The sequence below is a fragment of the Panthera uncia genome (genome assembly GCF_023721935.1).
Source record: "Panthera uncia isolate 11264 chromosome B3 unlocalized genomic scaffold, Puncia_PCG_1.0 HiC_scaffold_1, whole genome shotgun sequence".
Classification (NCBI taxonomy): domain Eukaryota; kingdom Metazoa; phylum Chordata; class Mammalia; order Carnivora; family Felidae; genus Panthera; species Panthera uncia.
In genome coordinates, this window is record NW_026057582.1 from 4,554,621 (window position 1) to 4,574,748 (window position 20,128).

At 58.6% G+C, this 20,128-nt stretch overlaps 1 protein-coding gene across 4 annotated transcripts in view; it reads left to right on the forward strand.

The window, feature by feature from the left end:
• WARS1 (tryptophanyl-tRNA synthetase 1) overlaps nucleotides 1-14,902 on the forward strand; it is a 31,354-nt gene extending 16,452 nt beyond the window's left edge. For 2 of the 4 annotated variants that reach the window (XM_049612159.1, XM_049612158.1), the window contains exons 5-12: nucleotides 484-603; nucleotides 1,118-1,300; nucleotides 5,644-5,744; nucleotides 7,660-7,772; nucleotides 7,979-8,152; nucleotides 12,382-12,522; nucleotides 13,666-13,823; nucleotides 14,627-14,902. In XM_049612159.1, coding sequence (XP_049468116.1) covers nucleotides 484-603; nucleotides 1,118-1,300; nucleotides 5,644-5,744; nucleotides 7,660-7,772; nucleotides 7,979-8,152; nucleotides 12,382-12,522; nucleotides 13,666-13,823; nucleotides 14,627-14,648 — 1,012 coding nt within the window. In that variant the 3' untranslated portion in view covers nucleotides 14,649-14,902. Of the gene's footprint in view, nucleotides 1-483; nucleotides 604-1,117; nucleotides 1,301-5,643; nucleotides 5,745-7,659; nucleotides 7,773-7,978; nucleotides 8,153-12,381; nucleotides 12,523-13,665 lie in introns of all 4 variants that reach the window. The other 2 variants (XR_007453587.1, XM_049612160.1) reach the window with 2 other exon arrangements.
• The last annotated feature ends 5,226 nt before the right edge of the window (nucleotides 14,903-20,128 follow it).

The window sequence follows — 20,128 nt, forward strand, 5'->3', positions numbered from 1 at the left end:
CTGGCTGGGGGAGTCCGAATCAGATCTGCAGCTGGGGACCTGACCTCTATACTCCCCATGCATGTTCTTCACTCCCAGCCCCGAGTCAGGACTGTGCAGGGCCCTGCAGCCTCCCCGTCTGGGTCTCCAGAGTCTCAGGGCTGGGGTCCTAAACAAGGGATTGTGTAGGGCTGGCTTGGCATCATTCCCAGGAAAGCAGATGACGTGGGCACACTGATATTTGAAAATTCCAAAGGGGCTCCACTGGCTGCCCAACTGTATGCATCTTTTATTCCAAACCTGCGTGTCTCATACTTTTAAAACAAACACAGGAGAAATCATGTCAGTAGACATTTCCTGTCATTTTTCTAACATAAGTGCCAAGGATAACAAACTCTAACTATTATCTGTGTTGTATTTTCTCTATCATTTCCCAGTGAGCATCAGTGCCTTAATTTTTATTTCAGAAAATCACACTATTTCCTTTTCTCCGTTTTCATTTAGAGATATGAATCAAATCCTTGATGCCTATGAAAATAAGAAGCCGTTTTACCTGTATACGGGCAGGGGCCCCTCTTCCGAAGCAATGCATGTAGGTCACCTCATCCCATTTATTTTCACAAAGTAAGTATTGTATCAGGTACCTTTTTTCACTTCTATTGGTAAACCAGGAATGTTATTTATAAACCATGTCTAGAATGACAAGGCAGCCCTACTTTGTGTTCGTTAGACAAACAAGGTGTGAAGGGACTGGTACCTTTCTGGCTTCTGTTCACTTTGTTCCTGGTGTCACTTTAGAAAACGTGGCGTGATGGGGTCAGCCAGCCTGTTTCCTCCTGTTCCTGTTCCTGTGACCGTGGCAGAGTCCCTTTCCTGAGCCTTCATTTCCACGTCTGCAGGAAGGGAGTGATAATACCTACCTCCTAAAACAGTTGCCAGCCTGCAAAATAATGTAAAGCAGTACAAAGCTGAATGCAGGGCCTTCCAAGTTAATCGGTCGTAGTGGTCAAATTTCACAGCATGACACTGTGCGGTTGTGTAGACGAGAAAGTTTTGCCATGCATTGTTAGCAGGGACTGTGTCTTCGGATTCAGAACAGAGAAACGAGACGGTAGCCTTCTTTCCCGGTGTGTCCTAGGTGGCTGCAGGATGTGTTTAACGTACCCTTGGTCATCCAGATGACAGATGATGAGAAGTACCTGTGGAAAGACCTGACCCTGGACCAGGCCTACGGCTACGCCGTGGAGAACGCCAAGGACATCATCGCCTGTGGCTTTGACATCAACAAGACTTTCATCTTCTCTGATCTTGACTACATGGGGTAAGGAGAGGATGCTCAGCTGCCTTCTAAACAAGCAGATGCAGACGTCAGGGCCTCATCTCAGCCACGGCTGAGTCGGAGACCTCGGAAATGGCCTTTAGGTCTGGTAAATGTTTTTCTCCCTTTGTGAAACATTAGGATATGGTTTGTTGGTTTCGTTCTCCAGTTAAGGTTTCCATCCACAGCTTGAGACAGAATTGTAGTTTCTCTCCGAGGACCGTCAGTTTGCCGGGTTAGCGCCTTTCTCTTTCTTGGCATACTTTTCTCCTCACAGAGAAGGACTCGCTGGCACACAGTCCGTTCACGGGCCAGTTCTTTAAGTTGACCACTCAGTAGGCCAAAATCCTACATTTGGAAAATCCCTGAATTGAAACTTCTGAGATCTGTTTCATCCCAAATGACTACAAAGAACTATGTTAGAAAAGTAAGGCTTTGTCAAGTGTCCCAAGAACATGCTGTTCAGCTCAGCAAATACATCCTGAGCACCTGAGACACAGCTCTCCCCGCAAGGCACAGGCAATCCCCACGGAACCTAAGGAGGGTGGCCCCCATCATACGAGGGCTCATTACCAGGCCAAGACAGGATGTGGTGAAAACACGGGACGGGCTGCGTCCGCACTCAGTGCAGAGGAACACGCTCCTTACCGTTTCCCCAGAATGTCCCTTTTTATAAGGACTGAAATCTGAATGGTGGCTTTATATCCACAGAGAGACATAGTTGCCTTGATAAGAAGTCTGGCCTTTCTACCAACTAGTAAATGAATTAGTAATTTTTTAATTTTACCTTGAGATTTTTAAAATCGCATCTCTGGGCATACAGGCATTGTGGTGTGGTGTCCTCGGTGGGTTGGCCAGTGCTCCTCTCCGGCGTCACTGCCACGTCCAGCCAGAAGGCACACCCCGTGGTCCCACCGCCCCACCTTTGAGTGTGTTCTGACTTCTCCTCTCCCTGCACCACCTCCAAACACGCCGTCAAGCTCCCTTTTCCCGGGAGCTGTCCCTCCTACAGCCTGAGTCACGTGTGCCCCCTTCACCCCCCAGCACCCCGGGCTCCACTCAGCCACATCTGGGACGCAGCGAGGGGTGGCCCTGTTCCGCTTGGTCAGTACAGTAGACACGGGGTGCCTTCTGTGGCAGGCGCCCTCCTCGGTCCTGAGAACACGGCAGTGGGCCAAACACAGTCCCTGCCTCGCTGTCTGGAGATGCCGGTGAGGCAGAAGCAAACGCCCCTTGCAAGCCCACGAAGATGACTGAGAGGGTGGGCACATGATGGGGGGTGGACTTTTGAATAGTGCCCGTGAAAGGCCACCGCACAGCCCCCCACCCCCTGGCTCTCGGCACATTCTGAGAGAACGTGGGGTCTGGGGCAACTTTTCCAGCCTGTCTCTGGTAACTGCACTTGTGCGTCCTGTGGCTTTGCTCGGCAGGAACTTCCTCTTCTTCCGTGAACATGCAGGAGTGATGAAAACCCGGATAACATGTAAATCAATGGTTCTGTGCTGCCTCTTCTCCGAAAGACCTCTTTTGTTGAACCTAAAGTCAAGAGAGAAGTTTTAAAAGCTAAATCCTGTTTTCAGCAGTTCCTTTTAAACAGTTGAGCATTTTACTTTCTTTTCTTGAGACTTAACTCAGAATCCAGATCTTTGATTGAAAAAAGCTCCTTCCTGGTCTTTAGGAGCTGAAACTACAGCAAAGCCAGCTTCCAGCCCCTCTCTGGGTGGGAGCGAAGCAGCCAGGGCCCCGTGGGGAGAGAAGTCCACGGCAGGCAGGCTGGCCCCGGACACCCTGTCCCCACACACGTTTCTGGCCCTGTGCGTGGGCCCAGAGAGGCCTTCCTGCCAGGAGCCACGAGGGACGAAAGATACTGCACCGGGGGATCTGCGAGCTGGTGTTCCAGACCCAGCTCCGCTCCTGGTTAGTGTGGTTCCTTGGGGCGAGTCCGTATGTTCTCTGAGCCTCCTGTAAGTCGGGGGTTTAGCACAAGTGGCGGGCAGCCCAGGGGAGGGTCCTTCCGTGTGCCCTGCCCGGGTTCCCATCCTGACCACCGTTTACCTTGTGCCGGGCAGCTGAGTCGCCTGCCGTCCGCCTGCTTGCCCGGCTCGCTCGCTCACGTGTTCCCTGAGCATCTGCGACGTGCCAGGCTTACGCAGGGGATACAGCTGCCCACGGGACACTTATCCAGCAGCTGTGTCGGGTTATCTGCAAACGGCGAGAGTCGGCAATTTAACAGATGCCAAACCATGTGATAATGAGGGCTGTGAGGACAAACGAAGGACAAAAGTCGGGAGGTCATGGCGCCCCTGCTGCAGTTTCATGAGGACTTAGTGAGGTGCTACACGCAAAGCGGCCTTTGAGCAGTATGTGGTGAGCGCTTCGTAAATGTACGACCTAAAATCCCGTTCGGCTCTAAAACCCTGTCACTGATGGCCCGTGTGAGGTAACCTGGGAACTGTTCTTTAAACCGTGTGAGTGTACAGGGCAGGTGCCGTCCCGAGGGGAGCGAGGTGTTCGGCCCTCACGTAGGAGACGCGGCCAGATCTGCTCCTTGGCAGCAGGGGCGAGGCCTCGGCGCGCGGCCCGGCATCGCGCCGCGTGGGCCCCGGGTGCGCCTGGGGAGCCGAGGTCCCTTCCGGGGAGGCTGCGGCGCTCACGGGGCGGCCCCCGCTCATCCTGCGGCCCGCATGGCCCAAGCACTGGCCATCTGCTAAGAAACGGCAAGGTTATCTTACTCAGAACGCTGCTCAGACACCGCCGGCCCGGAGCGCTGTCGCCGTGGGGCTGCTGTAGACCCCGCTCCTCTCGGGGCTGGGGGCCCTCTCGTGCAGCTCGCGGCAGTGCCGCGGGCAGATTGGCCCTGCTGGTTAGCTTTCGTGGTTGCCTCCACCCAAGGCGGAGTCTTGCTGTGGCCCTCGCCCCCGGGCGCCACACAGCGGCTTGTCCTCCCCGGGTGTAAGCAGCGTGAGGCCGCCCCCCCCCCCCCCCCCCCGGACCCCCCCCAGCACGAGGGAGCTCCTGTCTCAGCAGGACCACAGAGCAGGCGTCTTTCCAGGCGGCGGCTGCGCTCTGCTCTGAGTGGGCGACCCGCGGGGGTCAGGGGGGCACTTTGCATGTCGCCAGGTTCCCAGTGTCTCCTCTGTAGCTCTGCTCCCCGGCCGGTGCCCTGGGGCCGAAATTCAGCGGGCTGCTGAGTGAAAGCTGCCACCTCCTCCCGAGCGGGGCTCTGCTCAACTCGGAACAAACTCTGGTGTGCTGGCCTTCCCCTTTGTACCCTCCCTGCCGGTGCCCCTGCCTTTCTGACACTCCCCTCCCTGCCTGCCCGGAGACCGTCGGCAACCTTCCATCCAGGAGCTACTCTTAAACTCTTTCAGAAGCTGTGCGATGTGGTGAGGAAAGCAGAGGCTTTGCGGCCAGACGAGCCTGCGTTTGGGTCCCAGCTCCTGTACTCACAGGGTCTGTGACGTGACCCTCAACCTCTCAGAGCCTCCGTCTTTGCCTGTAAGGGGAGGTAGAGCTACTGTCTTAAAAGAGAGTTGGAACATAGCACGGCTCCCGCCACAGGATGCAAGCACCTAGTAAACACTAGCTGTCCCCGTTTCCCTTTCTGTCCTGCGGTGCCTGACGCATGGTAGGGCTGGAGACCAGGGCTGCTGAGTATACTGGAGATGCTGTGCAAGAAGTCACTCTGGGTTCTGCCCCTCCCTGTGTCAGCTTCGTCCTCAGCCTTAGGTTCCTCTGGTAGCAGAATGGCTGCCACAGATCCAGGCCTCATATCCACATCCCTCAGTGTCCAGAAGAGAGAATCCAATTGCTTGAATCAGCCACTGTGGGCCCAGCCTTGTTGCTGAGCATGGGGTCTTCCTGCCCAGACAGCACGGCCGCCCTGCAGTGGAAGGGGCATTGGGGGCTGGACGTGGTGGTTTCTGTCCAACACTGTCCGGCAACAAGTTGCAGATATCCCACACACACACACACACACACACAACCAAATAGCGTGTGTCAACAGAAAAGCTCCCTTGGGGCCCCCAGACTTGAAGCTCTGCGGTAGCTTGACCACCCACCCGGCTGAGTTGAGATACTCGGTGTCAGCCCAAGTCGGCCTGCGTCGGTGTGCTCTTGCCTCATGTGCTTGTCTTGTGTTGGTTTCATGCTGGTTTCCACCCTCCCCCAGCCACTCTACTTTGCCCGCCACGGGTACCTTCGCCTACAAGTGCCTTCTGGGAGCCTCCCTGCCCACTCTGTGTCCTCAGCCCACACGCGTGCACTCAGGTTTCACCGGCCTCTGCTTTGGCCTCGGGGCCAGGCCACCCTGTAAACCTGAGGTTTGATTCTGATTGTCCTTGCAGGACGAGTCCAGGCTTCTACAAGAACGTGGTGAAGATTCAGAAGCACGTCACCTTCAACCAAGTGAAAGGCATCTTCGGCTTCACTGACAGTGACAGCATCGGTAAGGGGTCGCTGCTGCCTGCGGCCCTGCGGGCTGGCGTGAACCACGGGTGTCTGCCCCGGGGCGGAGCTCTCTCAGCTGGTGACGTTTGCCGCTAGCCTCCACATAGTGAGCTCCCGGGCAGGTCCCCTCGGGAGGCTGAAGAGCTTTGTGGTGCCTTCGGCCCCGTTTCTGGGCTGCGTGGAGCAGAACTTCAGGAGACCATCTGTCATCCCTTGGAGGTTTAGAAGAAAGAAGAGGGTAGGGATGACTGGAGCTCCTCTGCCCACTCGTGGGGGTCCCAGCCAGTGTGGGACACCTCTGGCGGAGACCCAGGGGCTGCAGGACGACCTGCTCTGATGCCCGGGAGCCTCAGTTTCCCCCGTAAGAGGACAGGTTTGACCAGAGGCCCTGTGGAGCCCACCCTGGCCACCCTCGCTCTCTTTCTGTGGCTCGGGCCCCTGTACATACGCTCTGTCCCTTTCCACCTATCTCCATGCCTTTCAGATGCATCAGCCTTCTCTCCTAGACTCTTAGCTCCCGAAGCTAGGACTCGATCCCTGAGGCTCGTGGTGGGTCGCCCGACCCCCTCCCCTACTTTGTTTTGGGGGCGTGGCTCCAGGCCTGGGCAGCATGCCAGGATGTGCCTGCAGGTGCCACGCGGGAGTTTGCCCTGCTGGGAGGGAGCACGTCCCAGGGCCCTGTTGGCGAGGGACCCTCAGGGACACGTGCAGAGAGAAACGCCTTGGAGAGTCCTCACCGGGAGGCTTTTCACATGAGCCTTTTCTTTGATGTTTCAGTCAGACTCAATCCTGACAATTGGGGCATAAATCCTATGCTTTTGAAAGGGTTTTTATCCTCGGAATCCCAGCATCCGTTGGGAAGATGTCGCAGAGAACGCCGCCCTGGACAAGAAAGGAGACCATAGACGTACGAATAGCTGCACACACTTTGCTTCCAGACGCCCGGGTTTGAATCCTGGCCCGGCCAACTGCTTGCTGTGTATTTGCTTTGGCAAGCTGTGTAAACAGTCTGAGCCTGAGTGTCCACGACTATAGAATGGAGGCCACGTGGCACCTTCTCATAGAGCTGTGAGCAGAGATGTGCCCGGGGAAGGCCCTGAGCAGAGCCCAGCACCCACATGTGGAGAATGGCCACCACTGCTCTGTGTTTTAATGGGGCGCTGCTGGTGGGGGCAGCCATCTACCTGGTCCCTCAAGAATAATGGGACCCCAGAAATGGGGTGTCTGCTAGGAGAGAGCATCACAGAGGCAGGACTTTCAGGGGAGAAGAGAAGCAGCGCCCCAGAACTCATCCTGCAGTGCCTGAGGAAACCCACATAGCACAGCTGGCGTGGGTGGGCCCTGCCCCACTTTCAGGGTCATACGAAGGTCAGTGTGGCTCCGCCCCACGTTCAGGGTCATACGAAGGTCAGTGGCCCCGCCCCACTTGTCAGGGTCGTACAAAGGTCGTCGCCCCTTGACCACTTTTGTGGGTCTAAGCAAGTAGCAGTAGCAGTGTTAACAGCAACACCCAAAAGATAAGAAAACAGGTTTAGGTTCCAGGGTATCATAATTTGTAACGACTGGAGATGAGGAACACCCGTGGGTAGAGGGTGGCCACACACTGCAGGACACGGTTGCGGGACAAAACGTATTTAACAACATGGGCAAACGTCACCAAGTAGGAAAAGCAGTAAGGGGAAACTAGATAGAGAGCAGTCGCAGAGGGAATTGGAGGAAACAGACGGAAAGAGACGTAAGCGGAGACCGTAGAGTTGTTTCTTCTCCCCACTGTTCTGTGCTTTCAGATTCTCTGAAATGACTCTCGCTTCTCTAAAGGGGATGAAGCCCATCGGGTTCATCCCTTTCGCTGGGAGAATGAACCAGAACAGGAGTTGGCGTCCTGTGTAAAAATATTTTGTTGGCACTTTCAGGAAAGATCAGCTTTCCTGCCATCCAGGCCGCTCCTTCCTTCAGCAACTCATTCCCTCAGATCTTCAGAGACAAGACAGACGTCCAGTGCCTCATCCCGTGTGCCATCGACCAGGTCAGCAGGCAGAGCAAGGCGTTCTTGGTCTGGGGCGCTGCACCCTTTGACGGGAAAGGAGGTTTTAGGAGGTGTTGGATGGGGGGCGATTCTGCTAGCTAACTGGGAGCTCGGGAGCGTCCCTGGAGGCCACGAGGGTGCTGCTCACGGGCTGACGGCCAGCCCCTCTCTGCCCACTGTCCTCAGAGGCCCCTCTCGCCCCGCAGGATCCTTACTTCAGGATGACAAGAGACGTCGCCCCCAGGATCGGCTACCCCAAACCAGCCCTGCTGCACTCGACCTTCTTCCCCGCCCTCCAAGGGGCCCAGACCAAGATGAGCGCCAGCGACCCCAACTCTTCCATCTTCCTCACAGACACCGCCAAGCAGATCAAGACCAAGGTGAGCACTGCCCAGGGTGCAGGGGCAGCCCGTGCACACAGAAGACCGCGCCCGAGAGACACACAGGCACGCACACGGTGGCGGGACTGTCCTTCGGCGTCCTGGGTTCGGGGGTCCACAACTGCTGCCTGCAAGCACGCGGCAGCCTGTCCCCATCCCCGGACATCAGCTGAATTTGTTTTGTGTGCGTCGTTCTGTTTAGGCAGAAGTGGGGATTTTTCTTCCTTTTCTCTTTTCCACTTGCCCACCAGCACCGTGCCCGAGCGGTTTTCTTTAAAGTAAGCAAACAATAGGAAACGCGTTAGTGCGTTTCTGCACAGCAGCCATGTTCCAGGAACGGACCAGGTGCCTTACGTTTTCTGTTTCTGTTTCTCACTGGGAGGTAGTGGTGACTTCCTCTTAGAGGAACGAGAGGGATGAAGGCCAGAGGGATGACCGGCTTGACCAGGCTTCCACCTCAGAAACCATCAGAGTGCCGCCTGGCCTGGCCTGTGAGCGGCCACGACCAGGGTGGGGTGCAGGGGCCGCACATTCTCACGGAGACCCGACGTGGGTGGGTGCCCTTCAGGACAGTTGTGTCCGGCCCGGCGCGCAGCAGGCGCTCATTAAGTGTTTGGTGTTGACGCACCAAAGAAACCAGAGTTAGGAGTTTCTGTATTTTCCAGGGCCCTGCTTCTGTTCCCCAGTGCTGAAATGCCTGTACGGGTATAATCCCCTCTTGTCCCACAAAGCAGTGAATGTTTTATTTGGAATCCAGTGAGTGTTTGCAGGTTGGAAGATTACAGCGGGAGTGACCAAAACTATTTGAGGCACGTAACGCAACCCTCTGAGTCACTGCCCGCCCTGACCCTCGTGGGGTCCCTAGTGGGTTCTAGTTGACAACGGGGAAACCCTTAATGTCAAAACCCTCTTCCAGGAAATGGGTGCCGTCAATCCTGCCCCCCTCTGTTGGAAGCTGATGTACTCAGGGGTTTTTTGTCTGCTTTCACTACTGGCTGGAAGTTCCAGAGCATGGAGTGCAGGGGAGGAAGGGAGGCTCCTCTTTTCTCCAGAGGAGAAGTCATCTTGTTTGGTTCTGAGTTGTTTTAAAGAAGTCATTTATGGGTCTGGGGCATTTTTCATTAACTTGGGGACCATCAAGGACCCTGAGGGCTGGATGGGCAGTGAGCATGGGGTCAGAAAGCACACAGCTGCAGAGGCCACCAGGGTTGTGAGCGGCCTGTGGGGCAGACAGGGCAGGCTAGCCCTCGTTCTCAGTCCCCAAGCCCACCTTCCACTCCCGAGTCCGAAGCTCCACACGAGCCAGGGTGGGAGCATGTGCTCCAGCCCTCCTGAGAATAACCGCAGTAGACGAGCTGGGGACACGGCGGTTCGGCTACGGCACCACCCGCCACGTGTTGACATCTGTGATCTCAGTCCTGACAACCACCCAGGGAGGCCGTGACCATTTTGTAGGCAAGGAAATCAAGACTCAGGGGCCAGGCCGCTTCTTCTGTCCACACAGCTGGGGAGTGGTGGGGTCGGCACCGGTGCCCAGCTCCCCCAGTGCTTGGGCCCCTCCCATAACCTAGAGTCAGGAACCCCAGGTTTTCTGGGCCCTGCCACTTGGCGAGTGACCTCGCCGTCCAGGGGAGTCATTTGGGAAGTGGGAGCAGCCGTACCGATTTCATAGCCTTGAGACCAGGCTTACGTGAGATCGATCATACACGTGCTGCCTGAATTTAAGGATTTAGTTCAGAAACTGAATGGTTGGACGACTCCTTTGTAGTACAGGCCAAAACAGGCCTTCCCCAGGCTGCTGCAGGGCCCCACCAGAGCCCAACGAGTCAGACCCTCCTTCCTGCAGGTGGCCTTGGGGTGTGGAAGCCCCTCTTCGGGATGAGTGTCTGTAATACAGTTTGCCAGCCTGGCCACCCCCCCCCCCCCCCCCCCCCCCCCCCCCCCCCCCCCCCCCCCGCTTGTGATTTCTGCTAACAAGACCCGTTTAGTGCATACTCCCAGACTGGCCTCTGGCTCTGGGGCGGACATTCAGTGGCCCTCCTCTGCCCTGTGCCTGGGGCTCCTGCAGGCCAGCTCCCCTCTCCCGTAGGATCGTAGCAGCCAGAGTTCACTGGCTGTCAGAGCTCGGTGGTTGAGTCAAGTTCCCCCATCCTTCAACTCAGACGTCCTTACTAGTGAGGTTCCTCTTGTAGCAAAAATCGCATGGTTTTGGTACGTCTCACCTGCTTCTGTCATTTTGGATCCTGACAGCTGCATTCTGGTCGCCACAACCAAGGCTGCTCTCCACCCTAACACAAACCCGTTTTCCTGCTGGCTTCCCATGAGCAAGGCCCCAGTGGTGCTGAGGACTGGCCAGGCCCACAGCAGGCAAACTTAAGCCACTCTCAGAGGTCTGGTGTCCTGGGGAGGGTCAGCCCAGCTCTGCCGTTCACTGCCACATACCGCAGGTCCTTGACACGGCACCTCATTATCATCCATAAAGTACCGAGGTCATTGGGTTGTCGGGGTTAACTAACGTGATGACGAAGGCACGCCTGTGTGCCATCATTGGACGAGTCCCTGCCCGGGGAGGAGTAGCACACAGGAGGCGGGTGTTCCCCGTGCATCTCCTAAAACATGCGGCAAACACGCCTTTCCTCCTCTTCCTCTCAGACAAAGACTGGGAACTGTCACCTTTAAAACCACGCCGTGGAACCTGGCCAATGCTGTCCCCAAGACTTACGTCCTGGCACTCGAGTGTCTTCCCTAAGGCCCAGCAGTGGCCCGGCGTGGCCCAGGAGTCTGAACACAGGAAGATGTCCGTGCAGGCAGGGGCTGCCCCACGACCCGTGACCCCATGAGACCCCCAGCGCCTACCCGAGGGCACCAGACCTCAGGAGAACCCACTACCGTGGGCTCTTTCTGCTTATTTTGTGTCTTCAATAGCTTTTGCAGTTTGCTTACACTGATTTTGTTTTATAACTTGGTCTTTTTTGTGAAAAAGAGGAAAGCTGAACCCACACTTGTCTTCATTTTTCCTCCCCGCAACCCCCCCGCCAGCATCTACCCCTCACCAGTTGCCCCTTGCTCAGGGCACAGGGCAGGTCCCGCTCTCCCAGAGCAGCCGCTTAGCGGCCACCACCAGCGGGAGTGGGTGTCCCTGACTCCCTGGTGCCGGAAGAGCCTCTGCCCCTGGTGTGTCCCCGCTGCTGCTTGTTCGTGGCGTCCAGTCAGTAATCTGCCCTGCGGTCCTGGGGAGAAGGGGTAAACATCTCAACATAGAAACTGTCAGCGCTGCCCCCCTTTTCCCCATCAAAGAAAAATAGGGTGACAGGCCACCTGGGTGGCTCAGTTGGTTAAGCGTCTGACTTTGGCTCAGGTCATGATCTCACGGCCCGTGAGTTCGAGCCCTGCCTCGAGCTCTGCACTGACAGCTGGAGCCTGGAATCTGCTTCCACTTCTGTGTCTCCCTCTCTCTCTGCCCTTCCCCTGCTCACGCTCACTCACTCTCACTCCCTCTCTCTCTCTCAAAAATAAATAAACCTTAAAAAAAAAAAACAGGGTGACATTTGTACATAGCAGGTTTCAAATGTTTGTGGAAAGAAGGTTGAGGAAAATTTGTCCTCTTTAACTTCTCTTCTCTCGTCTCTTGGCCCTGATTTCTCCCAAGATTATCTTCAGCGATTCCAAAAAACCACTTCTGTTCGTTTCCGAGTCTTTCTTCAGTTCCTGAAACTGCATGTCTTTAGGTGGGGCTGCCGCAGGCGCTGTCTGCCTCTGTGCTTCTTGTGGGCTCTGCTCTCTCTTACTAGCCCCATTCTTGTGGCTCCCACTCTCTCTTCCACGCGGTGAAGGCAGCAGCCGCCCTTCCGTGGTGGTCTCTTTCACCCTGAAGGTGGCTGGTGGCTGCCCGTCACCGGAGAACTGTAGGCCACCCCTCCCCGCTCCAGTGCAGGCGGTGCTTTGGCTTTCCCAGCTCTGTTCTGTCTCTTGGGGTCGGGGGGACCAGAGCTAATCCCCACCCCCACGCCTCTCCAGTCAGCCCCGCTGGCACATACCCGGGCTTGATGGACGGGGAGGGACAGTTCGTGGGGCTCCTCCTCCCGACGGTGAACCCCAGCCTCCCTCCATCTGGGACCTGATGGGGCAGAAGGCAGTCACTGGCCCGACCACCACCCTCGGCTCGCAGCCAGTTTCCGCACGCGGGGCGGCCGAAACCAACCAGCATCTCTGTGCTCTTACTGGTGCAGGTCAACAAACACGCATTTTCCGGAGGAAGAGACACCGTCGAGGAGCACAGGGAGTTTGGAGGCAACTGTGACGTGGACGTGTCCTTCATGTACCTGACCTTCTTCCTCGAGGACGATGACAGGCTCGAGCAGATCAGGAAGGTGGGACCACAGGCCACAGGGTCCAGCGGTCCCCGGCTCTGTCATAGGGGCCGTGGCGGGGAGGGGAGAGGGGTGGCGGCCAAGCTTACGGGGGTCGGAGCCTCTTAGGGCCCGGGCGTTGGGGACAGGCGCTCAGCCGAGACGAGATGAAAACCGAGGAGGTCCATCTGCTTTAACCACATGCAGGAAGCCTCATAATGGGTAGTTCGTGGAAGAGAAAGCACTGAGTGTGGTGTGGTTCCCACACACACAGGTCTGCTCTTACTGGACACTATGGAATCTGTCTAGATAGGTTCACACAAGACGGCATCGGAGTTAAAATAGTGCCCCCACCGAGTTAGCAGGTTTGTGTTGCTGTGGTGTTTGCAGATGCTTCGAGGCCCACGCGGGTGAGTCAGGTGTTCGCGGCACGGCCTCTCCGCGAGCAGTTTGCTGAGAAGCATGAAGAAAGAGCCCAGGGAATGTCCGTAGACTTTGTCTTAGGTTTTCCAGGCCCTGGAATCTTTTGCAAGGAAGTAGTCCCGAATAAGAAAGAGCTCTCCTTACAAGGATGTTTAACACTGATAATAGCAGGAAGTTCACAGCAGACTGTACAGCAAAAGGGATGCTGACCGGGAAGGACGGGGGATCACGCAGGCACGGGTTTGCAGTGACACGGACAACGTGCCCATGACAGTGATCGCAGTTACCAGACTGGAAATGCAGTGAGATCAGCTATTCTTAAAGTTAAGAATCTAGGAGGAAACACGCCAGGATGGCAGTGGCTCTCGGCTGCTGGGTGCTGGCTCTGCAGGGGATTTTCCTTCACCTTTGCTGCTACTTTGTACTTTGTGTCAAGTTCGCTCAGTGAGCACGTCCTTCTTTCACAGTTAAATGAAAAGAGAGTCAGCAAAGATTTAGACAAGCTGGCAAAGCTGAAGGGAACGGCCGTTGTTCGGCCTGGAGTCCTGCCGCCCCGAAAGGAGGGCGGGTGGGGCGAGTGGCGGGTCGTGGCTACTCGTCGGGGGGGGGGGGGGGGGGCGTATCGCGCAGTTTAAGATGCAGGTTCTTGTTCTGCCGAGCGCCCCCCGTGCACCGGGCCCCGCATGGGTGAGCCGGGCACGTGCAGCCGTGTCTCACTGCGGTCTGTCTCCCTCCGGGCAGGACTACACGAGTGGAGCCATGCTCACCGGTGAGCTCAAGAAGATCCTCATAGAGGTTCTGCAGCCCCTGATCGCCGAACACCAGGCCAGGCGCAAGGAGGTCACGGACGAGATCGTGAAAGAGTTCATGACTCCCCGGAAGCTGTCCTACGACTTTCAGTAACATTCGTTTTATACACGCTTATAAAAGAGATGTAATTTACCAGTAATCCCAGCCCAATCGAATCACCGCTATCCGTAGGCTCTGTCACACGGTAATTCCTGGCCTGGAATCTGTAAGCCCTGTGTGTGTATCCATACTGTTTCTTCCTGTGATGCCCTCCTTTCTGTCTCTTGCGGCAAAACCCTTGGGGATTGGGTGCCAGCTAACATTTCGTGGTCGGACGGTCCAGCTGGAGTCTCTCCCACAGAGCAGCCCCCAGAGGTGAGACCTTTGGCTCAGTGACCACTGGCCACCCTGTCGGGTCCGCAGGACAGCTGCCATTGAAAACGTCCTGCGGGTTCCCAGCCTACTCTCCGAACCTGCTCTGTGAACGAATGTGGAGCGTGCATACGCATCTGCAGTCAGAACGTCCCGATCATAGAGTGAGACGTGCTTCGAAAAGTCTATGTGGGAAGTTTAACGGGCACAGATGTATTTCCCCCTGTGCCCCCCAAAATGTAAAAGAATCGCCAGCTAAAAGCTTTGCTGTCCGTTTGGCTAAGAGGGCTCCCAGCTTGAAGGCTGCTCTTCATTGGCCCAGGTTGGCCAGTTCTTATTAAATTGAGTCTTCTGTGGGCAAGACTCTCCAGTTCACTTACCACACTCCAGACCGTGCATGCACCACACTCCAGCAATCGTGCTTTTCCCTGAGCGTACTAATACTTTGTCCCCACCAAGTAACCCTGACACTCCACGCTGAAAGCCGGTGGCTGCTTTGCACTGACGGTGCCCGGGGCTGAGGGGTCTGTTGTCTTTGCAGATCCTTTTGTTTTGACACTTGACTGGCGTCGAAGTCTCTCTGCACAGAGCAGTGCCCTGGGGCAGGTGGATGTAGCTAGACCGTGTGCAGCCGCCCTCACGGCCCTCGGCGGCGCGTCCACGGGAGGCCTGTTGAACCGTGCGCCCTGTATGGTTTTGGAAAAGCGGAAGACCTATCTCAGGGAAAGCCCTTGGTTGAGGTGTCTGTCCTTCCTGGAGGCACAGGGTCCACTCCCTCATGTCACTCGTTGGCGTGAATAAACTTGCTTCAGTCCTGCCTGTGTCTCGGTGCCGCGTCTGGGGTTCGAGGAGCAAGCAGGCCCGCGTCAGGCCCAGGGCCGTGCTGCGCCTGCCGCCAACAGCGGAGGCCTCTCCGAGGGTGGCCCTTGCGTCCCGGGGTCCCGCCAGGGGGTGACGTGGGGCGGAGACACAGACAGAAAATCCCCTTGGCGCTGGGATGCAGGCTCCCAGGAGTCGGCCGGAAGGTAGCCCGTCTGCCTGGTTTCTAGCCCTCGGTGGCCACCCTGGTGCTGGCTGTCCCGCGGCGGTGTCCCCGCGAGCGGCGGTGCTGGCCGTCACGCAGTGGAGATGCCCCAGCCGGTGGCTGTCCTCACCCCGCGGACAAGGGAGCGGCCATGGGGTGGGCAGTGGCAGTGCCGGTGGAGCGGGAGCTGGGCTGTAAGCTGGGCCGGCCCTGCCGGAATGGGAGCCTGGAGCCCTCCCCCCGCCCATCCCCATCAGGTGGGGAAACAGCCTAAGAGAGGGCAGTGGGGCTTGTCCGAGGCCACACGCTGAGTTGCGACTCGGCAGGCCCGTCCGGCCTTATTTGCTGTCTCCACACACACAGAGGGGCCGTGTCACCAACGAGGGCGCCGAGGGTCCCACCCTGGTACCGGTATGTGGTACGACCTCACCCGTCTCCCTTCCCGCCCCCCACCCGACCTGACTCCTGCTGGCCAGAGTCCCCGGCCCCGTCTCGGCCGGCTGCGGCCAGTGGGGCGAGCCGCCACAGAGGAGGGCACGGCCGTGTGGCCCTCCGCAACCACACGACCTCTCGTTACCCCCTTGCACCCACGTCACAGGTGTGCCATGAGGCTAAAACGAGGGGCCGCGTGTGAAGTCGCCAAGGCGGCAGAGCACTGGGGGAGGAGTGTGGAGGCCGTAGACAGGACAGGCTGTGGCCCCTCACAGGCCAGCTCCTCCCCACCTAGGCTGTGGGACCTCGGGCAGGCCTCCTGACCTCTGGGGACCCCCACCCCCTCCCCTGTAAAACCGGAGCAGCCATACCTCACGTTTGGTTCTTGGGAGCAGTACCGTGGGTCAGAGGTCAGGTGACTCACCCAGTGGTCACTGCTGTTAAGGGCCACTGCCCCTCCCGCACCCACATTTTGCTAAAATATATATATATTTTAGGGAACACACACTCCGGAGCGCACGTCAGAGCGAGAACGAGAAGGGGGCTCCCCGCCAGCAGACTGCAGCTCTCCCAGGGAGTTCTGCCCGTGGCCCTTCCCAGAGCCCTGGATTCTCCCGTGAGCACCGGCGGTGGGGGTCCCGGGGGGACCACCCCGCACCTCCCACTTGAAACTTCCAGTGCAGTCTGGACTTTGTCGAGGTGGCCACGGTTAGGGTAAGATCCAGCTGGGCCCGCCTTCTCTTCCCCATTTCTGAAATTCGGGGCTGGGTCCGAAGGGCCATGTCACCTAGCGGTTGTAGAGAGCTTGAGGACCACCGCGGACCAGGCCCTCCTGCAAAGCCACTTCCCCGCCACGGGCGGGGCCGGCTGCTCGGGGACCGGGGGTCCCCACGCTCCCCGGCTGCCGGGAGCACTGCCAACGACTGTCCTTCCGAGGCCAAAGCAAATAAATGGGTGCTTCTAGTGGTCTTCCCGCCAAAAGCGGACACAGGGCCCGGGTTTTGACGGATCATCTTTCGCTCGGGGCACCGTTTCCCTAGATCCTGGCTGGAGCACCAGCCTCCGCACCTTGAAGCTGGATGAACTTCCAGGAACCTACTGCGGGATCATCCGCTCATTCCACACCCCCGCTGAGCACCTACTATGTGCTCGGCCCTGTGCTGGATGGAATCCACATCAGACATGTGCTGCCCTCAGGCGGCTCACAGTCTCGGGTGGAATGGGGTGTCGGGGGTGGGGGGGCGGATGAGAGACCAAACGAGGAGCCAGGGTCCTGTGGGGGCCTAAAAAGCAGCCCAGGTCGGGCAGGGAGAGCTTCCCGAAGGAGGTGGTGCTGGGGGTGCCGAGTCAGCCGGGCAGAGGAGGGGGAAGCGTGTTCCTGGCAGAGAACGCAATGTAAGCAACTACTTGGCTCAGGGTGACAGGAGTGGGCTGGGAGGGGAGGGCCACCCGTGTGTCCCGGAAGCAGAACACGAGAGGTCTTTTCGGGGCAAGCACACGCTCAAGGCCAGTGTCTATGAGTGAGTGTCATCGAGGCAGGTGTTGGCTGGCTTCACCAGAGGGCTCCAGCTGCCAGCCCCAGCCCTGAGGGCCACTCACTACTGGAAGCCACGCGGGGCCGACAAGAGGGCTTCAAAAGTGCAGGCGCGAGTCCCCCCACACCTCCCTCTCGGAGCTGTTTCCTCACCTGCCGCCAGGCTGCGTGGTGACCTGTGTCAGGTACCTGGCGCACCCAGGACACACCCACCCCTCCCTCCTCCAGACCCCCACGGAAAGGTGGCTCACAGCCAGATGTCCCGGCAGCGGAGGGGCCAGAAAGAGGTAGGTTTGGGGTGGGGGTGGGGGGTCAGGCCTCAGGCTGAAAGCTGAATGGCCCCCTGTGGCAGGGCTCGGTGCCCCAAAGGCGCAGGGAGTGGAGCCAGCCAGCGTGCTGGGCCTCAGTGTGCCCATCTGCCTAGTGGGAACGACGGCCACACAAGTGTGGAGGCTTGGCCTCTGGGGAGGAGCCGGTCACCCGCCCCACGGACCGCGGAGCAGCACCACTGAGCACATTCAAACAAAAACGTTTTATTGTCAACGGCTCCCCGCGGAGTCTCGGGGATCTCCCAGCAGAGCAAGGGTGTGTGAGCGGGTCTGGCACCAAGCTGGTCATGGCCGTCCGGGCAGTGCCCTCTCTGCGCAGCCCGGCGCAGGGGAGCAAGCGGGCGGGTGCATAGGCGCTCACCAAACAGAGGAGAGCTGAGCGGGGGCCTCGCGGGGACGGTGGCCAGCGGACACTGGGTGAGTGGACGGAGGTGCAGGGGTGCTCCGAAGACACGGGCGGCAGGGAGAGGCCCCGGGGAAGCTGGAACGACCAACTCACCAAACGTTCAAACGACTGCACGTGACAGATGTCCTCCTCCAAGAGGCTCACTCCTCCCTGGCTCACGAGACCCTCAAGCCAGCCCCAGGCTGATGGCAGAGGGGCCCCTGAACCTCCTCGTGGTCCGGAGCTGGGTGAGCAAAGCCCCAGGCACGGCTGACTCCGGCCACCGGGTGGTGGCTCAACGGGGCCCAGACCCCCACACTCTCCTCCGCCACCTCCAGCTACGAGACGTCTGCAAGCCGCTGGCGGGCCGGCCCTGGGGCGCGGGGACTAGCTAGGTGGACAGGCCGCGGGTGAGCCCCAGCACGGCTTCGTAGGTGACAAAGACCACCATGTTGACGGGGAAGGCACGACAGCAGTTGAGCGTCAGCCCCTTGAAGAGGACCCGCGGCCCCTCCTCCCGAACGCTGCTCACCACGCAGTGCAGGAGGCCCCGGTAGCGCCGCTGGCCCTGGCCGTCCGCCTGCAGGCGCGACTTGATCACGTCCATGGGCGTGGCCACGGCCCAGGCCAGGACCCCGGCACAGCCCCCGGCCACCAGCACGCCCAGCACATCTGCAGGGAGAGACCCACCAGTGCCCCAGCCGCCAACCGGACGGGGACGCGGAGGAGGGCCAGCGGGGCCCCCCGCGCAGGGGCCCCGCCGTAACGCAGCCCGGGGCTCCCCCCCACCACCGTGACCCGCGCGAAGCCACGCGGCGGGTCTGGCCCGACTCTTGGGTTGGAGGGCGCCGCGGCCCCCACCCTGGGAGGCACCGCGGCGCCCCGTTTGGCACGACCTCGTCCACGCCTCCTCTCCCGGCCTCAGTTGCCACCTCCCAGGCCCCGGCCCCCCCTCACCTGGCTGGCTGCGGCCCGTGGGGGTGAGCTGCTCGCAGAGGATGGTGTAGGACAGGAAGTAGGTGGCGAAGGAGTGGCCGTCCCGGAAGAGCAGGGCCGAGCTGCCCTTGTAGAGGCCCCGCAGCCCCTCCTCACGGGCCACCGTGGCCAGGCAGTGCAGAGGTCCTCGGTACTTGGGCCCAGGCCCCGAACTCGCGGGGGGCGCGGGACACGCGGGGGGCGCGGCCGAGGGCCACGAGGCCGAGGGGCGCCGCTGCTGCGTCTGCGTCTGCAGGCGGACCTTGGCCACCTCGGTGGGCGAGGTCAGGAACACCTGGAGCGGAAGTGGCAGAGATAAGGGGGTGCCCGCCGCTCCGCCCCTGGACCTGGCCTCCGGTAGCCTCCTGTTGCCCACAGCAGCATCGGGGGCCCGGCCTCCAGAAGCCTCGGGCTGGCTCCCTCTCTCTCTGCCCCTCCCCTGCTGCACTCTGTCTCTCTCTCTCTCTCAAAAATAAATAAACATTTAACATAAAATAAATAACATTTTTTAAAAGGCGGGGGGCACGCCTGGGTGGCTCAATCGGTTAAGCGTTTGACCTCGGCTCAGGTCATGAGCTCTCAGTTCGTGGGTTCGAGCCCCACGTCGGGCTCTGTGCTGACAGCTCGGAGCCCGGAGCCTGCTTCGGATCCTGTCTCTCCGTCTCTCTCTGCCCCTCCCCTGCTCGTGCTCTGTTCTCTCTCTCTCAAAAATAAGTAAACATCTAAGTAATAATAATAATAATTAAAACCAAAAAAAAAGTAGCCTCCGGCTGGCCCAGCAGTCACGGTGCAGCAGGGTTCAGAGTCAATGCTTGTGCCTGAGCAACACAACTCTGCTAGCACAGAGTGGGCTCAGCGCACAGTAGGTGTTGGGTAAATATGTGGGACAGTTTCGTGCAGGTATCACAGAATTAATATGTTAATGACCTTTACGTATTACGCAATTAACGTAGGTATTTAACGTAAGAATAATATAACACTAAATGCAGACATTTAATGACATTAGTAAGTAACAGGACATCACTGATGACAATATTACTAACAATACCGTCCGCCATCCTCTGGACGCTCATACCTGTCAGACTCCATGCTGGGGGCTTTCCCTTCCTAACCTTACTTGCTCTTCACCACGCCTCTTACTGACGAAGAGACAGAAGCTCAGAGAGATCCCCTAGCTTGCCCAAGGTCACTCGCCTAACGAGAATCCACTGAGCCCTCAGCCACAGCCCCCAGCCTTCGCCCCGTCTCTGCCCTCACCGAGCCTCGGTTTCCCCATCTGCCGGGCTTGGTGGCCTCCAGGCGGCTGGCTCGGGCTCTCCTGACCCTGCAGTCCCGAGGCCCCCTGTCCCCACCACCCCACCCCA